At 49.0% G+C, this 23,694-nt stretch overlaps 1 protein-coding gene and 1 long non-coding RNA gene across 3 annotated transcripts; one reads left to right on the top strand and one right to left on the bottom strand.

The window, feature by feature from the left end:
• Positions 1-2,252: 2,252 nt before the first annotated feature.
• LOC144287668 (uncharacterized) lies at positions 2,253-5,085 on the bottom strand. The gene is made up of 2 exons (XR_013355413.1): positions 4,767-5,085; positions 2,253-4,158 (listed from the first exon to the last, which is right to left on the bottom strand). It is a non-coding gene; the product is annotated as an uncharacterized LOC144287668 (long non-coding RNA).
• Positions 5,086-5,216: 131 nt separating this feature from the next.
• On the top strand, positions 5,217-22,593 carry LAMP1 (lysosomal associated membrane protein 1). Of its 2 annotated transcripts, none has more exons than XM_077854874.1 (9): positions 5,217-5,373; positions 10,978-11,099; positions 13,544-13,760; positions 13,863-14,021; positions 19,262-19,449; positions 19,951-20,076; positions 20,924-20,990; positions 21,059-21,229; positions 21,606-22,593. In XM_077854874.1, exons 1-9 carry the CDS (start codon positions 5,322-5,324, stop codon positions 21,743-21,745), a joined length of 1,242 nt encoding a protein of 413 aa, XP_077711000.1. In that variant the 5' UTR covers positions 5,217-5,321; the 3' UTR covers positions 21,746-22,593. The 2 variants fall into 2 exon arrangements, with proteins under 2 accessions (XP_077711000.1, XP_077711001.1); XM_077854875.1 differs by having other exon boundaries at positions 5,260-5,373; positions 10,981-11,099.
• Positions 22,594-23,694: the final 1,101 nt, after the last annotated feature.

Genomic DNA, 23,694 nt, shown 5'->3' with positions numbered 1-23,694 from the left:
AGTCTGTTTAAGAGGATGAAACTGTACAGAATGTCGTTGGACCACCGTGAAATTAAATTAGAAACCTAGGGATGCCTGGGTGCCTCAGTGGTTTGGCGCAGGCCTTCGGCCCAGGGCGTGATCCTGGGGTTCGGGATCGAGTCCCATGTCGGGCTCTCTGCCTGGAGCCTGCTTCTCCCTCTGCCTACGTCTCTGCCTCTCTGTGTCTCTCATGAATAAATAAAATTTTTTAAATAAAATAAATTAGAAACCTAACAAAGATCACTCTAAATAACTAAATGTTTGGAAATTCAACAATGCACTTTTTTTGAAGATACTATTTTTAAGCAATCTTTACTCCAAATATGGAACTCAAATTCACAAACCTGAGATCAAGAGTCTTGCGCTCCACTGACTGAGCCAGCTGGGCGCCCCTAGCAATATACTTCTAAATAAATAATCCAATGATTCTAATATAAAGAGAGAATGTAAGTAGATGATATACTTTTAAGTAAATAGCCCGTGACTCAAAACAAGGAAAATTAGAAAATATTTTGAGCAAATAGGAAAACACAATATGTGAGTTTATTTAAAAAAAAAAAAAGGGATCCCTGGGTGGCGCAGCAGTTTAGCGCCTGCCTTTGGCCCAGGGTGCGATCCTGGAGACCCGGGATCGAGTCGCACGTCGGGCTCCCGGTGCATGGAGCCTGCTTCTCCCTCTGCCTATGTCTCTGCCTCTCTCTCTCTCATAAATAAAATAAATAAATAAATAAATAAATAAATAAATAAATAAATAAATAAATAAAATAATAAAATAAAATAAAATAAAATAAAAAAAAAAAAAAAAAAAAAAACAGCTAAAGGGACGCCTGGGTGGCTCAGTGGTTGAACATCTGCCTTTGGCTCAGGTTGTGATTCCGGGTCCTGGGATCAAGTCCCACATCGAGCTCCCTGCATGGAGCCTGCTTCTCCCGCTGCCTGTGTCTCTGCCTCTCTCTGTGTCTCTCATGAATGAATAAAATCTTGAAAATAAAAGGTGAAAAATTTAATAACAGTGACATAAGCATCCACCTTCAAAAACTAGAAACAGAAGAGCCACTTAAAACCAAAGTAAATGGAAGGAAATAAAGTAGAAATTAGAAAAGCAGTTAGAGAAGACCCACAGACCCTACGAGCCTGTAGCCAGACTGGATAAAAGGAGAGGAAACAAAAGTTATCGAATCCAGGACTGAAAGGACACAGTTACAAGTCCTGCGGAGAAGGCTGTGAGTCGGTTTACACCAGTAAATTCTATGGCTTCGCTGGCACAACCGAATTTCACGAGATTCACAAGCTATTCAGACAGACACGAGAAGAAACACAAAATAGATGATTCTGTCACTGTAAATCTTTCCACAAAAATACTCCAGAACGGAGTATTGAATGGAGCCCCATTCACAACAATATCTGGAAATGTGTGAAAGACATGTTACACCTGCACACAAACACGTGCACTGGAAGCGACAAAGCATTGCTGAGAGTCACATAAAGAATAAAACAAAGAGCAGCATTGTGTCATCAAGGTGTCTGTTTTCTCCGAGCTGCTATGTGCATTAAATCCAATGTTCACCAAAATTCCAGCAGGGTTTTCCTTTGTAGAAAATGATCAGCTCGTCTCAGAACATGCATGCAAACTCAAAACAACTTGTAAAGGAACACCTGTAGAGTGACCCCTCCCTAGTTTAGAGACCTGCTGTGAAGCGAGAGACAGTGACACAGATGAAGGAAATGGAGAAGAGAGTGCCACCACACACCACTGTGTGCAGTGGAGTCACGTCAGGAAAGATACCAAGGGAATTTATTTATTTATTTTTATTTTTAAATGTTTATTTATTTATGATAGTCACACACACACACAGAGAGGCAGAGACATAGGCAGAGGGAGAAGCAGGCTCCATGCACCAGGAGCCCGACGTGGGATTCGATCCCGGGTCTCCAGGATCGCGCCCTGGGCCAAAGGCAGGCTCTAAACCACTGCGCCACCCAGGGATCCCACCAAGGGAATTTAAGGCTAACACTAGTCTCTTTATCAAAGAGCTATCCATATGCCACAGATGGGGGCAATGAACACGGATTTTTTTCTCACACCATCTGCAAAATTGAATTTGATCATAGGCCCAACTGTAGAAGCTAAAACCATAAAACTAGAAGAAAACATAGGAGAAAATCCTTATGATACTGGGAAATGCAGAGATTTCTTAGAACAAAAGAAAAAGCATGAAGCATGAAAGAAATCCTGGTAAACTGGATTTTAATTAAATTTAAAGCTTGCTTTTCAAAAGATATTAAGAAATAGCAAGCCACATCATGGGAAAAATATGACAATACTGCAAAGTAGTATATTCAGAATATATTTAGAAAAGACTTAGAATTCAAGAAAGCAATAAACCGTTTTTAAAAATTAGAACAAAGTTTGAACACATAACTAAAGATAGCTGAATGGTGACGAGCCCATGAAAGGACCTCTCCATCTTGCTAGTCCTCAGGAAAATGCAAACTAGTCACAATGAGATGGAATTACACAGCTGTGGGAAAGACTGGTGATATTGATGAGGATGTTACTGTGGATGGACGATAGTACAACTGCTATGGAAAAATGTCCCATGGGGATCCCTGGGTGGCTCAGTGGTTGAGCGTCTGCCTTCAGTTCAGGTCATGATCCCAGGGTCCTGGGGTCGAGTTCCTAATCGGGTTCCCCATAGGGAGCCTGCTTCTCTCTCTGCCTGTGTCTCTGCTTCTCTCGAATAAATAAAATCTTTCGAGAGAAAGAAAGAAAAAAAAACAAAGAAAAAAGGAAGGAAGGAAAGAAAGAAAAAAGAAAAAAGTGTCCAACGGCTCCTTCTTAAACATGCACGCCCTTATGAACCAGCTTTTCCATTCTGAGGTATTGACCCATGAGAAACAAAAGCATTGTTCGCTCAGGAATGTGGTTTTGAATGTTCATCACGGCTTTGCAGGAAACAATGCAAAAGTCCTTCAGTAGGTGCGAGGGTGAACGTGCAGTCCTGCATTGTGACCCACTCCCTCTGACCATTCTCACGAGCGACAAATGTGGAAATATCTTTGTGTTGATTTCAGTTCCCGTTGTGTCTCCTACTATTAGGAAAGGCTCTTTAACCACCTTTCATTTCCCAAAGAAGCACAGGCCTGGGTCGCCTCACGCCCAGCCCCACGCCCACAGACTGCGACCTGGTGAGCATGTCCTTGGGAACATGAGCTTAATTGAAGTTACACACTTATTCCTGCTGTAAACGACTTGGGACTGTGTGAGTTACTCTGCTTTCCAAGAATGTTTTAGTTCTTTTTTTTTATGAGTTCCTTTTTCATAACCCATCTAAAAGGAAGACTGCTGTGGCTGGAATATTTCAAAGAATCTCTGGAAAGGAACTTAGAGATGTGTACAAGACGTGCAGAGAGGACGTTCTCAAGGACGTTATCTTAAACTAGGAGCCAGTCCTGGTGGTCTCCGTGTCCTAAAGGAGAGCACTGGTTTTCATAAGCGCTGCGGGACAGGAGTCTCCCTTCTCCCCTCCCGTGAGCACGTTTCGCTTGAAAGTTGATGGTTCTCTTTCCCGACGTGTTACTCGTTAACTTATCCTACAACTTATACTTTCATGCTTTTGAGTCACGATTTACTTGCCTTTTGTACCGTTAAAAAAAAACCCAAATAAATATTCTTGAGGTAAGGGACAGGAGAACTGAGAAAGAGAAGTGAAAAGTCTTGTCCCCACATAGCAGATGCCAGTCGGGAGGTGGCACGGACCCAGCTGTGACCCCGAGTGCACACGGAGCGCCCCGCGTCCTGGCAGGCCCTGCGCTGGCAAACCTCCCCAGGCCGGCGACCGCCAGCCAGTCCTCGGGCAAAGGCGACACGACGGGCAACTGCACTGAAACAGAAATAGAAGCAAACGCCCGGGCCTGTGTGATAAACGGGCAAAGGAAATGGGACGCCCTGGACGGCCGCTGGGTCACGGGGCAGGAACTGTAAGGTGCCCTGAGCACCGACACCGTGTGTACCGCCCATTATTTCCGTGACTGTCCGCCTTCGGAGTCCTGAAGCACATTCCAGTCCCAGCATCACAGGCCGCATTCTCACCTCCCTCTTCTCCTTTGTCACTTCTTTCTTCACGGGGGAGAAACCTGCGAATTACTACTATTTGCACAACAGCGATACACGCACAAGGAGTTTAGGGGCTGCTCGCTGCCAGCCAGCCCCGCGGACATGGGGAAAGAGAACCGAGCTCTAGCACCGGGTCCGGGGCCGCGGGGGCCGCGCAGCCCTGCCCGCCCCCACTGCAGAGGCAGCAGGAGTCTGCGGCCGGGAAGCCGCACCGTGTACTCGGAGCAAGTGGACGTGACACTTGCGGGGAATCGAGCACCGATCGGGAGAGTGGCGGACAGCGGCCCCCAGGTCTGCGCTGGACACAACCAGAGACACCTCCCAGGGGCCGAGCCGCGACGCGCGGACAAGAGCAGGAGGGAGGAAGACGGGGAAGAGGAAAAGGGGAAGGAGGGGAGGAAGGAGGGGCGCCGTGACCCTCGCGGCTGCCACGGCTGGAGGTGGCCGAGGCCGGGGGCCGTGTCGGAAGCCCAGACCCGGGGAGCCTCCAGGCACGCCGCGCGCGGAGAGGGCTTCGGGGCCCCGGAGCCACTGCTGCCCCCCGCCCCGCCCCGCCCCGCCCCGCCCCGGCCCGCCCCAGTCACCGCAGCCCCCGGGGCCCCGCCCAGCTTATCTCGCGAGCACGCACGTCCGGGTCCGGGCCGCCCCCTCGCAGCCGCACTCGCCGCGGGTCGGCCGCCCAGGGCGGCCCCAGGTGGGCCTCGCTGCGTCCCCGGGTCGGCTTCTCCGGCTGCAGGCCTCGGCGCGCCCGTCTCCTCCTCCCGCCAACGCCCGGGAGCCGCCGAGGGACCCTCCCTCGCACCCGCCTCCCGCGCCGACGTCCAGGTCCAATCTCCCCGACCCCTCCCAGGCTGAGAAGCCCGCCCGGCGTCACGTGGCCCCGCGGTCACGTGCCTCCGGGTCACGTGAGAGGCGAGCGCTCGCCTCGGCGGAGACGTCGTGCCCTGTGCTCTCGCGAGGCTCGCGGGGTCACGTGACAGCGCGGGCGCGGCGCGGCCTCACGTGACGGGCGCCGCCGGCCGAAGGCTCTCCTTCCTGCCGCGGGCGCCGCAGCGGCCGGGTGTCTGGACCGCGGGACGCTCGCCCTCACGCAGCCCCCGGCCCGCCCGCCCGCCCGCCGTCCCCCGGTCAAACCGCCCCGACGCGCTCGGCTCCCGCTCCGGCCTCGACAGCCCTCGCGCCCATGGCGGCCTTCGGTGGTGCCCGGCCGCGGCCTCTGCTCCTGCTGCTGCTCGGTGAGGGGCCGGGGTCGGCGGGGCGGGAGCTCCGGGGCGGCGGGGCCGGGGCCGGGGCCGGGGCGGCAGAGGTGGCGCCCGGGGTCTGGCGCGGAGCCCTCGGGCCCTGCTGGAAGCGCCGGGGCGAGCTGTCAGCCGGGGGCCGCTTCCGTGGTCGGGCCCCTGGGCCGGCTTCTGGGTGATGAGTCGGAAAATCAGTGGTTGGTGGATTTCGGGGCAGCCGTGGCTTAGTCTCGGGCCGCGTGGTGCGTGCGCCCTCCCGGGTGGCCTGCGCGGATGCTCGGATGCTCGGACGCCCGGACGCCCCGCGCGGGGGGCGCTCCCCCGAGGGAGGGGCGCGGATTCGCATCGCCGCGCATCCCCGCCCGGCCCCGGCCTCTCGGCTCCGGCGTTTCCCGGTCGCTGGGCGGGTTCGGGTGCCACGGTTCTGTCTTGCCCCTGCCCGTGTAAGGTCAGCTTTTTGAACCGCGTGAGGAGCCACGAGGGACGGGGACCTTAACTCGGGCAGTCAACCCCGAGCTTTGCCCTTCCCCGGCGGCTGTAATGGTTTAGAGGAGCAACGGCTCGAGCAAGTGTCAGGTCGGGACGGCAGCACTGTCCGCACTAGAATTCGCAAAGGATCCTCGTAGGTTAGGTTTTAAGACTCGCCTTCAGAATGAGGAGTAACGGGCCTCATTCCCTGCATCGTGATAGCTGGGAGTAGTGTGCGTGTTGGAAGCTTTTTGATGCCCGTTTCTTTGGGAGGATTTTTTAGGTTTTACAGTCCGATGAAATCCAGCTTTTAGAAAAGATTTTAAATTTGGGTGTAGGGAGCAGCCCCCGGGGCGCAGCGGTTTGGCGCCTGCCTTTGGCCCAGGGCATGATGCTGGAGATCCAGGATGGAGCCTGCTTCTCCCTCTGCCTGTGTCTCTGCCTCTCTCTCTCTGTGTCTCGTGAATAAATAAATAAAATCTTAAAAAAAATTTTTTTTTGGATGTAGGCCTTTTAAAAATAATGTTTATTTTGATTCTTTATTTTACCAAGAAGCATCTTTCCTAAAAACAAATTTTTTCGAACATGAAAACTATTAATCTTACCTGCATTAATAATTGGCTAACTCTCAAAGCTTAGTTTGTGTTGGACTATTTGGTAGAAAGCATAGGCGAGAGTGAACTGAAATTGGCCAGCCTTTAGGATTAAGTGTCATTGCGTAATGTGACCCTTTAAACCACTGGTGTCGACTAGATGATTTCCTTCCCCTTTCCAAATGAAGAACTGTCACTTAGGATGTTTGGAAAGTTTTATTCTGTTTAGTATTATTCATGATTGCGGGACCTTTGTCAGTTACTTGGATTGGTCCCCAAATTCTTAACTATATCTGAGGTCAAAACGTTTGGGGTCCAAGATTTTGAACTTCTGTTGTTAGGCGCTCCCTTTTCTCTGCATCCATGGGACTTGACTGCATGCATATGTGGCTTGAGCTTTTACTGGAGCATCATTTCAGTTGTGCCGTGATAACCTGTACACAGGTCTCCCTCCCTTATCTTACAGCCCATCCTGTGCACATACATAGTAAGTGCTCAGTGTGTACATGTAAATGCCCAGTTTGACAGCAACAATCCCTAATCAGATATGCATACATCAGCTCCTTAAAAGTGTCCACACTGAGCCCTGCTTCTAAAGGTTGTGTTTCCATGTGAGGGATGAACTTTGGTCTTTTTTTGTTGTTCTTCTACCTTTAAATTTTCGTAGATGATTATGTATTACCGTTTAAGATGAAAAATACTGGATTTAAAAGAAGCCAAGACAAACTAGGAAGTATTTTTGAAAAAAAAAATTCTTTGAAGATTTTATTCATTTATTTGAGAGAGAGCATACACGAGCAAGGTGAAGGAGCAGAGGGAGAGGAAGAAGCAGACTCCACACCAAGCAGGGAATCCAATGCAGGACTTGATCCCAGGACCCTGGAATCATGACCTGAGCCAAAGGCAGACTGAGCCACCCAGGAGCCCCCTCTTATAAAAATTTTAATGTAGAAGTTTATCGACTCGTTCCTTTAGATGGCAGTCTCTTCATTTCAAAGTGAGTCTTTCATAATTCGAAGTATGTTTGCTCACTCAGCAAGTGTTAGAAAGCACGGTTCAGATGTGTCATCCAATCCCAGATTGCTCAGCACCACTCACTGGCTTTGTGACCTTGAGCAAGTTAACATTCCTGTCCGTCCCTTCGTCTCCACAGCTGCACAAAGGAATCATAATAGCATTGACCTGTGGAGGTCGTCATGATAATTTAGTTAACTACAAAGTGCTTGGAGCAGGACCTGGCACATAGCAAGTGCTTGTTAAAATACTTGATGTTTTGTGTCAGGTACTGAGGATTCAGTGATGAACTTGGTAGGTGAGGTCTGAACAGCTCTATTTAAAGTAACATGATCAGGGCACCTGGGTGGCTCAGTGGTTGAGCGTCTTCCTTTGGCTCAGGTCGTGATCCAGGGTCTGGGGATCGAGTCCTGCATCAGGCTCCCTATGGGGAGCTTGCTTCTCCCTCTGCCTGTGTCTCTTCCCCACCCTTCCCTCTCTCTCATGAATAAATAAATAAAATCTTAAAAAAAAATATCAGCGAGTATTAAAGCCAGTGCTAGTGCCGTGTACTGAGTGTTCTGCACTGGCTCATTTGATCCTCTAATAGCCCCAGGGCGTCAGCACACTTGTTCCAGTTCATAGGCACCTAAACTGAGGGCAGCGATATCTACTGGCCCGAGGTCACACAACTACTAAGGGATGGAGGGGTCTGTCATAGAACCAGGCATGTTTCTCACAGCTGTACTTGTTCTAGAGAATGGAATTTTTACCAGTGGGAGTACGTTGAAGGAATAAGCCAAAGTTACTCCTTTACGTGATCCCTGGAGAGATGATCAAGGTTGTGCTTGTGTGAAGGACTGCTTGAGATTAGCCGTTGCCAGCAGGTCAGGGAGCCTCGCTTTGAAGAGGGACACCCACTCCTCAAGTCACTGCAACATTTTAATTCAAAAAAGAGGTTTTTTCCTTCTTAGTCAGCTATCATCAGTGTTAGAGAATTTAAAAAAAAAAAAAAAAAAACTTAAGACCATTAGGGGCCACTGGGTGGCTCAGGTGGTTAAGCATCTGCTTTTGGCTCAGGGTCCTGGGATGGAGTCCCGCATCGGGCTCCCTGCTCAGCGTGGAGTCTGCTTCTCCCTTTCCCTCTCTCCCTTCACCTTGCTCATGCGTGCTCTCTCTGTCTTTAAAACGAGTATTTTTTTTAATCTTTTTCTTTTTAATTTTTTATTTTTTTCTTTTCTTTTTAATTTTTTTAAAAAAGACTTCATTCATTCCTGGGAGAGAGAGAGGCAGAGACACAGGCAGAGGGCAGTCCTCATGCAAGGAGCCCGACATGGGACTTGTTCCCGGGACTCAAGGATCACACCCCGGGCTGAAGGCAGGTGCCAAACCACTGAGCCACCTAGACATCCCCAATTTTTTTTAAGTCTTAAAAAAAAAAAAAAAATTCTATTAGCATACACACATTTCTTTTATAATATTACGTTCTAATGCTTTTGTAGACCTCTTCCTCTTGACCAGAATTTGGCCTCTGGGGCTGTTTCTTGTTATAACAATAGAAAATTTCTGGGTCTCTCCAGAATAACTGTAGGTTTCTAGTCCTGGTAAAATTTACTTTAAATTTGTTTTTGTAATGCATGAAGGCTCATATCTTCAGCATATTTACTAAGTGAAAGAATTCTGCCTTTGAAAAGTTATTTAATGTGAAATATTTCCTAATGAAGTGTTTTGAGTCAGCAGAAAGTGTTTTAATGATTTAGGGAACTAATTTATAGAAGTGAAGCTTGGTGAAAGCTGATGTGCATGCTCCCATGTGAGGCAGCAGCCGACTGTGTCCATGGCATGTGCAATCACATAGGACTCTGCAGCAGCCGGGCCAGGGCCACAGCCATATGAGGGCATCTCGGGCCTGAGAGAGCCGGTGACCGGAGCTGTACTAGCCCATGTACACATGATCTGGGTCGGTGTCCAGTGTTTCTCTGGCTGCAGTGCCCATGCTTTAACACACGTGCTTCTGCCTGCTGAACATGCTTTGGCCTTGCTGGCATCTCTCTGGACCCCTGGTACACTTAACTTGTCCCTCCCTGAAGGCATGAGGATGATTTGTCTGTTTTTTTTTTTAAAAAACCTTTAATGAGTCAGAAACAAAGTGTGGAATTTTTTGTAGGTTTTATAATGGAAATTCATTTATCAGAGTTGCCTAAGGTGTAGTCTTGCCTGAATATTTTGGGGTATAGGTTAAAATTTTGCAAAGCAAAACAAACTACACAGGTTTCTTACTTGCCCTAGTTTGCTTCCTTCTGGTGCAGCAGCTTCTGTTTATGAACATAGATTTTGGTATCTCTCATACCAGAAGCTTATGGGAAACTATATGAGGTTTCTGGCTACTTTTTGCTTTTTGCTTTATGCTTATAGCAGTTGGCTTTAAAGATTTTATTTTGTGAAAGTTCCAAGGATAAAATGAATTGGACTCGTTGGGAGTCATTTATTTTGCTAGGGACACAGATTTTAGAATGAAAAGTTAATGGAGTGTCTACTGAGCATTTGGCCCGTGTCACATTTGCACTCAGAGTGGTCGGAGCATGACTAAAGGGCGTGCAGGGGACTGGCAACGGCACATGGGGGAGGACACATCACATCTGAACCTTCTAGTACGTGGTGCTGGCTGATGGCTGTTTGGCTGTAGAACTAGTGAAAGCAACTATTTTTGCCCATCGGTAAAAAAAAGATTGTACTAACACATGTGGCTTGGAAGAATTACCTATTGCTTTACCACAGTGGTCAGATTAGATTTGCTAACCTGCTCAGGGCTGTTGGATGTCACGAAGCCAGAGATGGCACTGACCCTGAGAATTTAAGGAGGAAATAGCCACCATTGCTGTCAAACTGGAGGGACCTGTGAGAGCTTCATTCTGTCCCTTCCTTCTGAGATATAGCAATCCTACCTAGACATGTTGACTGATGTCCTAACATCACAAAGCCAAGTCCAGGTTCGATCGAATCACTGTTTTTTGAAAACCTTTCTGAAATTGGGCAAAGAGCTCAGATCCATGCGTGCATGGCTTTTCTTGCCAGGCCAGCAGTCCACAAGAGGTAACAAGAAATCCAACTTTAGAGATACCACCAGTTCTCCCATGGGCTTCTGTAGAAGGTCAGTATTTAGGTTGAGTTGTGCCTCCAGAACCCTAGCACATCTTCCAGAGGTCCTCTGAGGACTGAGTGTGGAGCAACCTGTGCCTAGGGATGACCTGGAAATTGACATGTGACTTCCCCATCAGTGTCCTGACATCAAGCATTAAAGAGCTGTCGACCAGATTGGCAAACTGTGATCAGTGGGTTTAGAGTTAACATTTCCAGAATTGTATCTAGCAGGAACAGGACAGAGGATCTATCGGAACCCAGCCTTGGTAATCCTTGTATCTCATTCTTTTAAGAAGCAGGTGGTATTTCCTAATAAAACCCATTATTGCCACAGCTAGAGACAACAGAAGCATTCAGTTGTATTTTCAAAAATGTGTTTGGATATTTCTGTCTTTCCTGGAGTTAGCAGGCCTCGTACATGGCGCAGCAGCAGTGTTTGTGGTGAAGGATGCCAACGGGACGGCTTGCATCATGGCTAACTTCTCGGCTGCCTTCTTGGCGAGCTATGAAACCAGGAGCGGTCCTAAGGTAGGAAACACTGGGTCCTTCATACAGTGTGTGGTGTGTGTGTGAAGATTTATTTTATTATTATTTGAAATGTTTGGAAAAGGACCTCACTGTAATGGGGTTCACATATGCATATGCATGTGCCCCACTGGGCTTGTCAGCTGCCTGTGTCCCTGTGTACCCTAAAGCTGCAGTCATGATGTGTAGATCGTTCTGTTATCTACTCTCACTGTCTGGTAGGAGCATTGTCCCAGACTTCTGCACGAGTTTCTTCTGTGGTCACAATGCAGCCCTCCCTGTGCGGGCAGCCTGATGTGTTAGAGCCTCTCCTGGGACCCCGGCCGTCTCTTACTCTGAGGCTCCGGGCACAGCTGTGTGACTGTATCTCTTCTGTCTGCCGTTTGCCCTGACATCTGCAAGCACTGTCCTCCGATGCCTCTCAGCTTTCTTAAAACAACTTGTACTACCACAGGATAAAAAAGGCTGTTTGCATGTAGACTTCTAACACATAAGCTGCATTTGCATTTTTTTCTTTGTTAACTATCTGTGGGCATTTCACTGAGAGATTTTTTTTAAGGTTATTTATTTATTTATTCATAGAGACACACAGAGAGAGAGAGAGAGAGGCAGAGACACAGGCAGAGGGAGAAGCAGGCACCATGCAGGGAGCCTGACATGGGACTCCATCCAGGGTCTCCAGGATCACGCCCTAGGCTGCAGGCGGTGCTAAACCGCTGCGCCACCAGGGCTGCCCTCACTGAGAGATTCGAATAAATCTCTAAACTGAATGTTTGTAGTTCTTTGTTTAGACTACCATGTTTCCTTCCACACCTCCTCTGACAGCATTAGATCATCTTACCACCACTCAGGGCAGCAGTGGGGTCCGGCATTCAGAGCCCTCAGGACTTTGTGCCAGGTGCTCAGGCTCATCTGCTTGTGTGTGCCACAAGCTCATCTGCTTGTGTGTGCTGGTCTCCAGGTGTATGTGGCTGCACCTGAGGTGGCAGAGGCCTGGGACGGTTGTCCCACAGAAGCCCTCAGGTTACAGAAATAGGTCCAAACACCTTTTGTGGTCATTGCTACTTTACTTTTTCTGTGTTTGGGGTTTTTTTCCATGTCCTCTTGATATATGTTAATTATATTCCACAAATGGGATCACCCACATGCTGCTGTGTACCTTACTCTTTATCACCATAGCTCTGTCACCTTGTGGAGTTCTGTCATTTTTTTTTTTTCCTAAAGATTTTTATTTATTTATTTATGAGAGACAGAGAGAGAGACAGGGACACAGGCAGAGGGAGAAGCAGGCTCCATGCGGGGAGCCCGATGTGGGACTTGAACCTGGGAATCGAGGATCATGCCCTGAGCCAAAGGCAGGTGCTAAACTGCTGAGCCACCCAGGCGTCCTGAGCTCTGTCATTTCTTGGGAGCAGCATTAGGGTACACCGTCTCCGTGTTTTCGTTAGTGGGTTCAGGTCATGTTGGTGCTCTTGAGGTGGTTTTGTAGTGGTCAGTTCAAATGGTTCTTTGGGGCAGCCCGCATGGCTCAGCGGTTTAGCGCCACCTTCAGCCCAGAGTGTGATCCAGGAGTCCCAGGATCGAGTCCCACGTCAGGCACCCCACATGGAGCCTGCTTCTCCCTCTGCCTGTGTCTCTGCCCCCCTCTCTCTCTCTCTGTCTCTCATGAATAAATAAAATCTTTAAAAATAAAATAATTTTTTTTCAAATGGTTCTCTTTTTTTAAGATTTTATTTACTTATTCATGAGAGACACAGAGAGAGAGAGAGGCACAGACACAGGCAGAGGGAGAAGCAGGCTCCATGCAGGGAGCCCGACGTGGGACTCGATCCCAGGTCTTCAGGATCACACCCTGGGCTGAAGGTGGCGCTAAACCACTGAGCCACGCGGGCTGCCCCTGGTTCTTTGTTTAAAGACTTTTTAAAGTACAGTTGACAAATAGAACTATGTCATTTTCAGGTTATAGCTTTGTGATTTGACAAGATTACACGTTATGCTGTGCTCACTATACATGTAGCTACCATCTGTCCCATAAAAGGCATGTTCCTTAAAGATTTTTATAGCAAACAACTAGTAATGGCTTTTCAAATATACACATTTCACTTGAAGCCTGATAAGAATTGTTTACCGAGATAACTTTAGTTTTAATTATGTTATAAATTAAAATTATGTTAATGAAGAATGTTTAATGATTTGAGTAACTGTCAGTTTTGCCTTTAACACTTTTTCAGTCTGTATCAACATGTACTGATTTTCCTTGTATTTTTATACAATTGTACGTTAAAAAATTAATATACTAATGGTGGGTTCTGAGAAGGAGCTGAGGTCTGACTTCCTGAAGGTCTTTTTTTGGCACATCTTTCTTTCTTTCTTTTTTTTTTTTTTTGGCACATCTGAATCCCTTTCGTGACCTGCATCCTGACTGGGTCTGTTGTCCTTTGTTCTAGAATGTAACCTTCGACCTGCCGTCTGATGCAGTGGTATTAAATAGCAGCTCTTGTGGTAAAGAGAACACTTCTGACCCCAGTCTCATGATCGCTTTTGGAAAAGGACATGGGCTGACCCTCAATTTCACAAGAAATGCAACACGTTACAGTGTTCAGCTGATGAGTTTTATTTATAACTTGTCTGACACACAGATTTTCCCCAATGCAAGCTCCAAGGGTAAGAACCAAAAATGACTAGTTATAAAATTAAGAAAATTCAGTTGGAGAGTGTCTAAAATTTTTACCTAAGTTAAAAATTGATTTTTTTTTTTTAATACAGAAACCAAGACTGTGGAATCTGCAACTGACATCAGGGCAGACATAAATAAAAAATACAGATGTGTGAGCAACACCCAGATCCACATGCACAATGTCACTGTCACGTTCCATGATGTCACGATCCAGGCGTACCTTGCCAACAGTAATTTCAGCAAGGAAGGTAGGACACTGCCTTTGACCCAGGTGCCCAGGCCCAAGGAAGACGTGGAGAAGCTGAACTGGCAGCTCTCATTTAGAACTTTCTCTTTAAAGAAAGTGATCTCTCTAGGTGAGGTTGGACAGATACTGATTTAAAAGGGATAGAAGGGCAAAGCATTTTAATTCCTTTTTGGGAAGCCAATGAGGTCAGGGTGGTAGGCTCTCTTCCAGTTCAAACCAAGTGTCTTCTCCCCAAGACCTATATTTATCTCTTTCGAGCTTGGCAAGCCCAGGGGAAGATGGTGGCAGGACCTTGAGTGTCTTTTGGGGGCTCATGATCCACCAGGGAGGCACCTGCCAGCCCAGCTCCATTGGTGGGTTCTGGGATCCAACAAGAGGGCTCCAGGCTCCTCCTCGCTCTGTGGCCTTGGGTAAGGTGGTCAGCCTCTTGTTACCTTGGAAAGTAAGGATGATAGCCTGTGTTAGCAGGTCCTTGCAATTAAAAAAGAAATTTATGCAAAGTGCTTATGTCAGAGCCTGGCTCAGTAAGTAGCAAAGAATGTTGTCATTCAGCTAGGACTTTCTCAGCCTGCCAGTGAGCTCACAGATCACCGTCCTTTTCCTGAAGGGTGAAGGGGATGATCACCTCAAGGAAGTTGTCCCTTCTTGGTGTTTAGCCGTGCTCTTGTGAGCTTTAGTTTGCCATATCCCCGGTGGTGTGTCTGGAACACTCAGAGGTGCCTGCTGGCGTGTGACTGATTTGCACCAAGTCACTGGTGCTCAGGGGCACGATGGACCAGTTAGCATTTTGTGTGGTTGGGTACAGGCGTCCTGAGAGGCATGTGGCTCTTAGTAGGGCCAGAAGCTGGCCTGCAGGTGCCATCTAGTCCGCCTCCGCTGTCTGTAAGGCCAGTAAGCTAAAAATGGATGTTATGCTTTATCAATTTAAGGTTAAGAAAAGTCAAAAGAACATTTCACAGCACATGAAAATTACATGAAAGTCAAGTTTCAGTGCCCATAATGGAGTTTCTTTAGGAGACATTCATTCATACATCTGTTTCTGTGGCTGCTGTCACACTCCCGTAGCAGAGCCGAGATGGCACAGGCCCTGCACAGCCACAAGGTCTAAAATGTTTGCCGTCTGTAACTGGGAAAGACACGTCCAGCAGCAAGTGTACGGGGTGTAAGGGTAGGTCTGTGTGAGCTGGAGCAGCTCTCGAGGAGACTGGCTGGACTTGGCCTTTCTACGCCACCCTTTTCTGGGGAGCTGTGTGTGTGCATGTCAGTCAGCAGGCCTGAGTGTGCACATTGACACTTGCCTGCTCAGGCAAGGAGTGACTGGGAGTGGTCAGAGTCACACTAAATGCAGCAGGAGCTGATGCTCACAGTTGCAGGTATCTGGGTAGCTAGGTTTCATCCCCAATAGTCTCCGTCCAGCCTGGAGCAGAAGGGAAAAGCAAAAACTGCTAAGGACCTTGGAAAATGAGCGTCCTGGTTTGCTAGCTCAGCACAGTGACCTCTGCACCTGGGCCTCAGGGTGGTCATGGAGTATATAGCTCCTCACCTTTATGACTTGTTGTCTTCTGCTTGGAAAGCTGCTGAACCCAGACATAGATGACCTGGTCTTCCCTGTCTGGGTTTCCCCAGGTGGTGTGGTGCCCGGCTGGTGGAGTTACTGAAGGTGCTGGAGCCTGACATAGGGCTCCAGCTTCTGGTCTAAAATTCCATGTGACAATGGAGAGGCTAATTTCTTTGAAAGCTAATTATTTTGGTATTTAAATAGATTTTATCTTTCAGAGCAGTTTTAGGTTCACAGTTAAACACGACACAGAAAAAAAAAAAAAAAAAACACGGCACAGGATTCCCCCATAGTCCTGTCCCCACATGCACATAGCCCTTCACTGTTAGCATCCCGCGCATTACTCCCAGTGGGGGACATATGTGTGTGATTCAAGTAGAAAAGATACCTCCGTAAGGTTGGTCCCTCCCTATACCTGTGTCCCAGCCGCTGGCCCCCCTTATCAGAGGACTGTTCACATCCTATGAGGGTTAACTGAGGGTGGATTATTTTGAGTGTGTCGTGGGCAGCTACTTGCTCTGTTCTGTGAGTTGTTGACCAGAACCTTGGTCCCTAAGCTCAGCCTCACTCTCCACCTCCCCTTGTGTCCCATGGTTGTTCCTGTCATCAAAGCTTGCTTTCATTTTATGTTAAATCTGCTTCTACTGATATGTCTGTGGTTTGGAAAGGAAACTTGCTTTTTAAAGACACAAGAGCGCTCTCTTAGTGAATCTGCTGGGAAGAGGAGGTTAAGTGGCAACGCAGAATTGCACAGAATGTCCTATACAAATTGGCATGCCCGTGTGACAGGCTGGAAGGCTTGGTGAGATCATGGTACACCTGCATACTCTTCGCTGGGCAGGAAGGAGTCCCCATAGGGCTTTTGGGATCCTGTCACTATTGGGTCACTTCCTCCAAAGTCACCCCTGATCAGCCTTTACCTGGAGTGCTAAGAAATGAAATCGGCAAACAACAAATCTGTACCCTGAGCTCCAGGGGCTCCCCTTCCCCCTGCACACCCATTCCCCCGCCACACACTCACACCCACACCTGTGATGTCTTCTGTATTTTCTGGGATGTGGTCCTCTGGTGGCCTGGGTCCATGTTCAGTGATAGGGGAGTTTTCCAAGCAGCTGTGTGGGCGGGGAGGAGCTCCAGAATGGGCGTCTGCTGTATGGGCAAGGGCCGCACTGTTCCCAGAAAGTACTACAGCGATCCTTGAACAACACAGGTGTGAGCTGTGTGGGTCTGTTTACATGTGGATGTGTTTCAGTAAATGCAGTACAGTACCATAAATATATTTTTTTCTCTATCTTCTTTTTAAGAATACACTATATAATATCCATAATATACAAGATGCCTGTTAGTGGGCTGTTATTGGTAAGGCTTCTGGTCAACAATAGGTTTTTAATGTAAGTTTTGAGAGGAGTCTGAAGTTAACATGGATTTTTGACTGGCAGGGGTCAGCTCCTGAACCTGTGTTATTGAGGGGTCAGCTGTAGTTGATGACACGACCTGAACCGTGTTGAAGCTCAGCTGTTAGTATATTCCATTGGTACCTCCCTGTGAACCTGGGGTGTGATTTCTGGAGAGCCCCCTGGCGAGCAAGCACCTGGCTAGCCAGCCTCTCTGCCTTAGGGATGACTCCCAGGGTGACGCAGAGCATGAGCTGCTACTAAAGTGCCTCTCTCGGGGGACTTTCTGACTGTAGCACACGTTTACCTGAAGGTCGGCTGCTGGCACACCATTTGGGGCCTTCAGGGCACAGAAGCTTTTGAAAATCACATGAGGAATCATGGATGGATGCGCTGAGCCTGCGTTTTCCTGGGGTGCCTGGTCTTCCCAGAGGCAGCCTCACATGCATGGATGGCACTTAGCACATGTATGCATTTTACTGATGATTTCTTTGTGGGCTGAGCACTCTGCAAGTAGGACTGTCATTTCTGCCTTGGGGACAGGGTGCTTAGTGTGCAGACTATGCATTTGCAGTTCAGCGGGGGGAGGGTGCTTGGTCTGTGCAGATTTCCACAGTTCTGACCGTACATTGTGCTCTAAGGCTGACGCTTTGCAGCCTGGTATATGAAAACTGTAGATTGTGTGTACAGTTGCTGGTCAGATTTGTGTAGGTTACTCTCCCCCCTCACCCATGCGTGCTGTGTGCCCATCTAGATCAGCATTTTGAGGTCACCTGTTCTCGTTGTTTTGCGCGTTGAACTGTGTCCTGTAACAGTTTGTGAAGTAATGATAAGGCTATTCTAAATGGCAGCTGTAACATTAGCCTGCAGCTTTAGCTCCAGGGGAAGGGTGAGCCATGTGGTCACTGGAAGCCCGAGGTTACACCCACGCTATCATGCTTTTTTCCATCTTTATCTTCTGTCTAGAAAGGCATTTGACTGTAGAGGATAGCATTATGTGAAGGCAGGCTGTGTGAGTGAACATTACAGAAAGTGTGTGGAATTACTTCTACGTAGGGTGAACTTTTCTTTTTTTCCCCACCTTGACCCCCTACCCAGGTAGATGGGATGTGGAGGAGGAAGTGACAAAGCTTCCTTTGAGCTTGGAGCAGGAACTAATCCGGCAGTTATATAGCAGCTTCCTGGCAGGCACTGTGGCCCAGGGTGTGATGGGCCTGCTCCCATGGCTCAGCCCAGCAGAAATGGGGACAGGGTGGGAATTTGATGGAAATTGTATAAATGCTGTTCTAACTTACTGATTACCCACAGAAACAGGGTGGTAAAACAACTTAGTTTGGGGATGGTGGTTCCTGGAAGTGCTGTGGTGGATCTGGGTGTTTTCGAATGTCAAGGAATCTTCCTAGAAGGCAGCTATCTGTCCTGTATCTTGACCTGTAGAGAACATTCATTTTTTTGCTTTTAGTTCAGTCTGCCTTGATTTTTAAATGTAAGTTTTTGTTGGAAACAATTCATACTGGAATAAATTCTGAGAGCCTGCATCCCATTTAACCTCCTGAGCATATATCCTCTGGGGCCACCATCTGGCCTCCTTCCCCGGGGTCTTCACTCACACGTACTGGACCTTCTTCCCACATGAGGGTGCCTGCCTGTAGGTGCCTTCACCCCATCTTGCTTCACATAACCCACAGCAGCTTGCTCACTCATGCACCTGGACTCAGCTCTGGTCTTGTCTCGCAGGGACCCACCTGATGCTCCTACCTTTAAAGGCCTCCTGGGCTACTCTCCCATAGGTACCATGCTGACGGCACTAGTTTTGTCATAGTGTGTGTGTCTGGGGCTGGCTGTCCCTCCTGAGCCTGTGAGACCTCCAGCACCAGACCCAGTATACAGCCACACAGAGAACTGGTTTGAATTGTTGCCGTTTGCAGTGGTGTGTGGCTGCCTGTCCAAGCAGCAGGTGACAGTTAAAGTTTTTTTTTACTTCCAAGTACGAAGGAAGGTTTGTCATGCAGACAGAAGGGGATGGATCTGTGAAGGCAGGGTTGCAGAAATGCTGAGCTGGAAGAGCATCCAGTCAGAGCTGTGGTGCAGGGGCAGGAGTGGAGACCACCTGTGGGACAGCGGTGCCTACCTGTCTTGTACTTCCAGAGTGGGGTAGCCACCTGTCATCCAACCATGCAGACTGAGAAGTCACATTCTGCACGTGGGGCTAGCTGAGTCTGCGGGGGTTGTCATAGCTCCTGGTGGTTTGAGGACTCACTTTGTCTCTCTCCCCACTTGTCCATCCAGAGACGCGTTGTGAGCAAGATGGGCCTTTCCCAACAACAGCGCCGCCACCACCTCCCCACCCTTCACCATCCCCAGCGCCCGAGAGCCCCTCTGTGCACAAGTACAACGTGAGTGGTGCCAACGGGACCTGCCTGCTGGCCAGCATGGGGCTGCAGCTGAATGTCACCTACAAGAAGAAGGACAACACGGTAGGCTCCGCCTCCAGGGACCCTTCCTTCTGTGGTAGGGGTGTTGGCCCACAAGCGCGGTAGTGGTGGTGGTGGTGCTGTTCCATGATGAGCCCCTGGCATACAGCTATACCCATCTGTCTGCACACCAGGGCGGCTTTTCTCCGAGACAGAATCAAGGAGCTGCAGGGTGGTCTGAAAAGCCAGAACTCTAAAGGGCGAGTTTACTGACCCGCCCCTCCCCCCCCCCGAAGAACATTACACTTTGCTTTAAACATACACCATTCCAACATTTTATGCTTTTCCTTTGAAGTACTGCCACCTACCAGGGACCACGCACGTCTCAGGGCTGTGCGGGGAACTTGAGTGTGATGGGTGTGCAGTGTGTGTGGACCTTCCCTTCTGCTTCTGGTTAAAATGATTGTGGCCTTGAAGTTCCTGTTTTAAGATTACTTTTTCTCCAGACTATAGACGACCTGGGGTGTGACAGGGCATGATAACTTGTTTTCTTTCCCTACTTAGACTGTGGTGAAAGTGGTCAGCATCAACCCGAATAAGACCACCGCCGGAGGGAGCTGTGGCGCCCAGCTGGTGACCCTGGAGCTCCGCAGCGAGAGTGTCACTCTCCTGGCCTTCCAGTTTGGGATGGTGAGAGGCTCCATGTTTGTACTCCGGGGGCTTCAGTGTGGGAGCTGCTGGCATCTCAGCCTGCCACTCACTGTGGCTCTTCCTCCTGTTTGTTCACACATGTCTGCTGCACAGCGGTGGTGGAGCTGAGGGCACTGTGTGCCGGCCGCAGTCAAAATCAGATTGAGGTGCCAAGACCTACAGCTCTGCTTTCTGAGGAGGGGGGGTCTGCTTTCTGTGTCTTCCTTGTTTGCTGGTGTTTTAAACCCTCAGCCCTCCCATCCTCTTTCCCTGAAGGAATGCCTCGGCTGGTTCCTTTATGCACCAGATGTGGGGGAACGCCTGGGGCCGGTGCAGCTGTGCTCAGCTCAGCCTCCCGCCTCATGCACTGTCGGCAGCGGCTCTGGGTCCTTCCTGAGGGGCAGCGTCTCTGGGGCCTGGGTCTTCTCTTCCTTACACCTGTCTGGGACGAATCCTCTGTGATGTTAGTAAAGTCCTCTGGGAAGAAAAAGTGCCATCTGTGAGCGTTTATAGTATGCACTGCAAATGAGCTGATTAACAGTTGGGTTTCTTCTAATAAAGTTCTATTCCTGAAATCCAGCAAACATTAGGAAAGAGTTTGCTTTCTTGGAACATGGCTCCTTCCCATCCCTATTTTAGCAGAGTCTGATTCTGTAAGAAAAAGTCTGCAAGGAATTAAAAATTAGGTTTTGAGATTTATGCAATGCCTTTTACACACCGCATGCTCTACAGCTTCATGCTAAAGCTAGAAATACAGGAGTCAGACTTATTGCCAGATGACCCTTCAGGTTTGACAGTAAACATGTGAATCTGGCAAGCGGCTAAGAATTCTCTCCTTCTCTTTAAGAATGCGAGTACTAGCCGGTTTTTCCTGCAAGGAATCCAGTTGAATATGACTCTTCCTGATGCCAGAGGTAAGACCGCCACCACTCCCCTGCCCATCCAGGTGCCCCAGAGCACTCACTGTCATGTGCCTTTGCAGACCCCACCTTTAAGGCTGGCAACAACTCTCTGAGGGCACTTCAGGCCACCATTGGGAATTCGTACAAGTGTAACGCCGGGGAGCATGTGCAAGTCACAGAAGCCTTTTCTGTCAACATCATCAAAGTGTGGGTCCAGGCTTTCCAGGTGCAAGGTGACAAGTTTGGGTCTGGTGAGTAGCACCCAGGGCAGCATTTCAGACTCTCCGCAGGGTCAGCAGGCTGTGATTCTGTCTGGATATATAATCATTTAGAGCAAATTCCCCTTCCTGCATCCTCTGGCCTGTGGAAGGCCCAGTATCTTACAGATGTGAACCGTGGCGGCGTTTGAACAAAGGTCCTATTAAGCACTGGCCTGCATCTTCCCCTGTGAAAGCATGGTCTAGGAATGCTGCTGTTTGCTGTATTGTGTCCAAGCAGTAGTTGATTAGAATCAGAGCCCGTCCTGTTCTGTCCTTGTGGCTGGATTATGGGAAGGGATGAGGAGGAGGGGGAGGCCCGTTCGGGGGTAGTTGGTGTGAGCATGGTACGCTCCCTCTGTTTCTGCAGTGGAGGAGTGCCAGCTGGATGAGAACAGCATGCTGATCCCCATCGCCGTGGGTGGTGCCCTGGCAGGGCTGGTCCTTATCGTCCTCATCGCCTACCTCATTGGCAGGAAGAGGAGCCATGCCGGCTACCAGACGATCTAGCACAGCCGGGAGAGGCACAGACCAGCAGCTGCTGCGGGGCCTCTGCTCATTTTCCTGAGTTTAGATTGGTGTTGAGGGAGGCACACTTTCTTGCAAACTGATTTCAAATCTGCTTTATCCAATGTGAAGTTCACCCTGCAGCATTTACTATGCACAAGAGTAACTTTGAAATGACGGTGTTAATTTTGCTAACTGGGTTAAGTATTTTGCTAATGGTTAAATGTTAATATTTACCAAAGTAGAACTTTAAGGTGGGAGGGTAAGAATGCTTATCTAAAAGGGCACTGGCTCCACTATCATTTGGCTTTTAAGCCAAATTTAAGATTCTGGTGTTTGGCCTCTTCATTCTTGATTGAACTTTGTAGCCTCGCCGTGGGAGGTACCTGGTCTTGACCTGAGGACTGAGGAGAGCTGGCTAAGTGTTAGACTGGTATGCATAAGAAATTAATAGAGAAAGATCTGAAAACAGAAGTACTCCAAAAGATGAAAATCCGGAACACTTAAATTAAGCTTTAGAAGCCAAGACTGGCCCGGCCTCCCTCCCCCCCGGGCGCACAGCTCAGTACTACAGCATCAGGGCCTGCCTGTGGTCTTTCCATGCTCTGCCACTCGAGAGCTGGCACTTTTTTTAAATAGACAAATGGGTGTTATTTTTATTTACCTTTTTGTAAAGTGATTTTCAGTCTTCTGTTTGAGGTTCGGGGTGATCCTGTCCTGCACTTGTGTAAATACTGGGTATCACGCTCTGATCTACCCGCTTGCCGCTCGGGTGGCTGTGCACTGAGGACCCTTCATGTCACGCATTGCTGTAACAATGCTAATAAAACATCTCTTTCTTTCTTTGCCTAGACCTCGTCCTTCTGTCTGCTCTCATAAGAGGTGGAGAGCAGGGGAGACAGGGGTCTGCTGGGTAACTTGGAGGAGGAGGGTGGTGTGGACTCCTGCAGGGCTTGGTTTGGAGCCCTGTGGCCCCACCACTTTGAAGAGGGGCCGCCTTAATCTCCAGGATGTGGCTGCAGGAGGCCCCGCCAACTGTGCTTAGAGCTTTCAGAACGGGAGCTGAAGCCTAAGATTTATTTTAATCTCCTTTTTAAGCAAAGACCTGTGCCTTCCTAGGATTTATGGACCTTGCTGAGTGAGGCTGAAGCTGGCCTTCCTGCCAGGCAGCCCTGGGACTGGAGCCCCAAGCATCGCCTGCATCCCTGTACCCAGGGCCTACCCCAGCATGGCTTCCCTGGGAGTGGAGCCCAGGGCTACAAGGTTAGTGTTGTGTCAGGCCTTGCTGGGCAACCATGCCAGCCAGCCTCACACTGGACTGCCCCATGATGGGCAGCCCCAGGGATTCCCAGACCTTGGTGGCCTACCCGAGTGGCCACTTCCCACAAGAGCGTCTACATATGCCCATTTGGTCCTAGTGCGGCATCCTCTGTAACACAGGGGTAGTGCAGCACCTCTGCCACGGCTGGGCTTGGACCGAGGACAAGCAGGCCCTTGCCATCTGTTCAGCCACCGTCACCCAGTGCCTCAAGTGTGCTTCCCTTTAGGGGTGAAGCCACAGTTGCAGGGGTGCTGAGAGGTACCCCCAGGGCAGATGGGTGGGAAGGGGAGCTGACAGGTCACACATCTTCCATGCAAGGCTTTCTTTGCAGCCAGAGGTGAGGTTGGGGTCAGGGAGGAGGAGTCTTGCCTGGTGTTCCTCCAGGGACCCAGGGGGACGGGAGGTACAGTTAGCACTCGCTGGCCCAAGGCAGCCACTTGCCATTCCCTAAAGCTTATCCCCTTCTGTCTGCTTTATTCGTATAATAGGATCATTTCAAATAACATTTTAAAAATTACCTGTCTCCAGAAGTCCTGTGCTGTGTGCACAAACCTCATGTAAAGGTAAACTCTGTGCCACAGGAAAAAATAGAAGAATACCTGATTGGCATTAATAACACTAATGAGAGTTT

The sequence above is a fragment of the Canis aureus genome, chromosome 17 (genome assembly GCF_053574225.1).
Source record: "Canis aureus isolate CA01 chromosome 17, VMU_Caureus_v.1.0, whole genome shotgun sequence".
In the NCBI taxonomy this organism is placed as follows: Eukaryota; Metazoa; Chordata; class Mammalia; order Carnivora; family Canidae; genus Canis; species Canis aureus.
Note: the sequence above shows the minus strand (reverse complement) of the source record. Positions and strands in the feature narration are given on the sequence as shown.

Excerpts from the sequence above, each read along its gene's own strand:
- LAMP1 (XM_077854874.1), top strand. The coding sequence starts at position 5,322 with ATGGCGGCCTTCGGTGGTGCCCGGCCGCGGCCTCTGCTCCTGCTGCTG. Across the intron at positions 19,450-19,950 it reads ACAAGAAGAAGGACAACACG|ACTGTGGTGAAAGTGGTCAG; the intron begins GTAGGCTCCGCC and ends TTCCCTACTTAG. Across the intron at positions 21,230-21,605 it reads AGGTGACAAGTTTGGGTCTG|TGGAGGAGTGCCAGCTGGAT; the intron begins GTGAGTAGCACC and ends CTGTTTCTGCAG.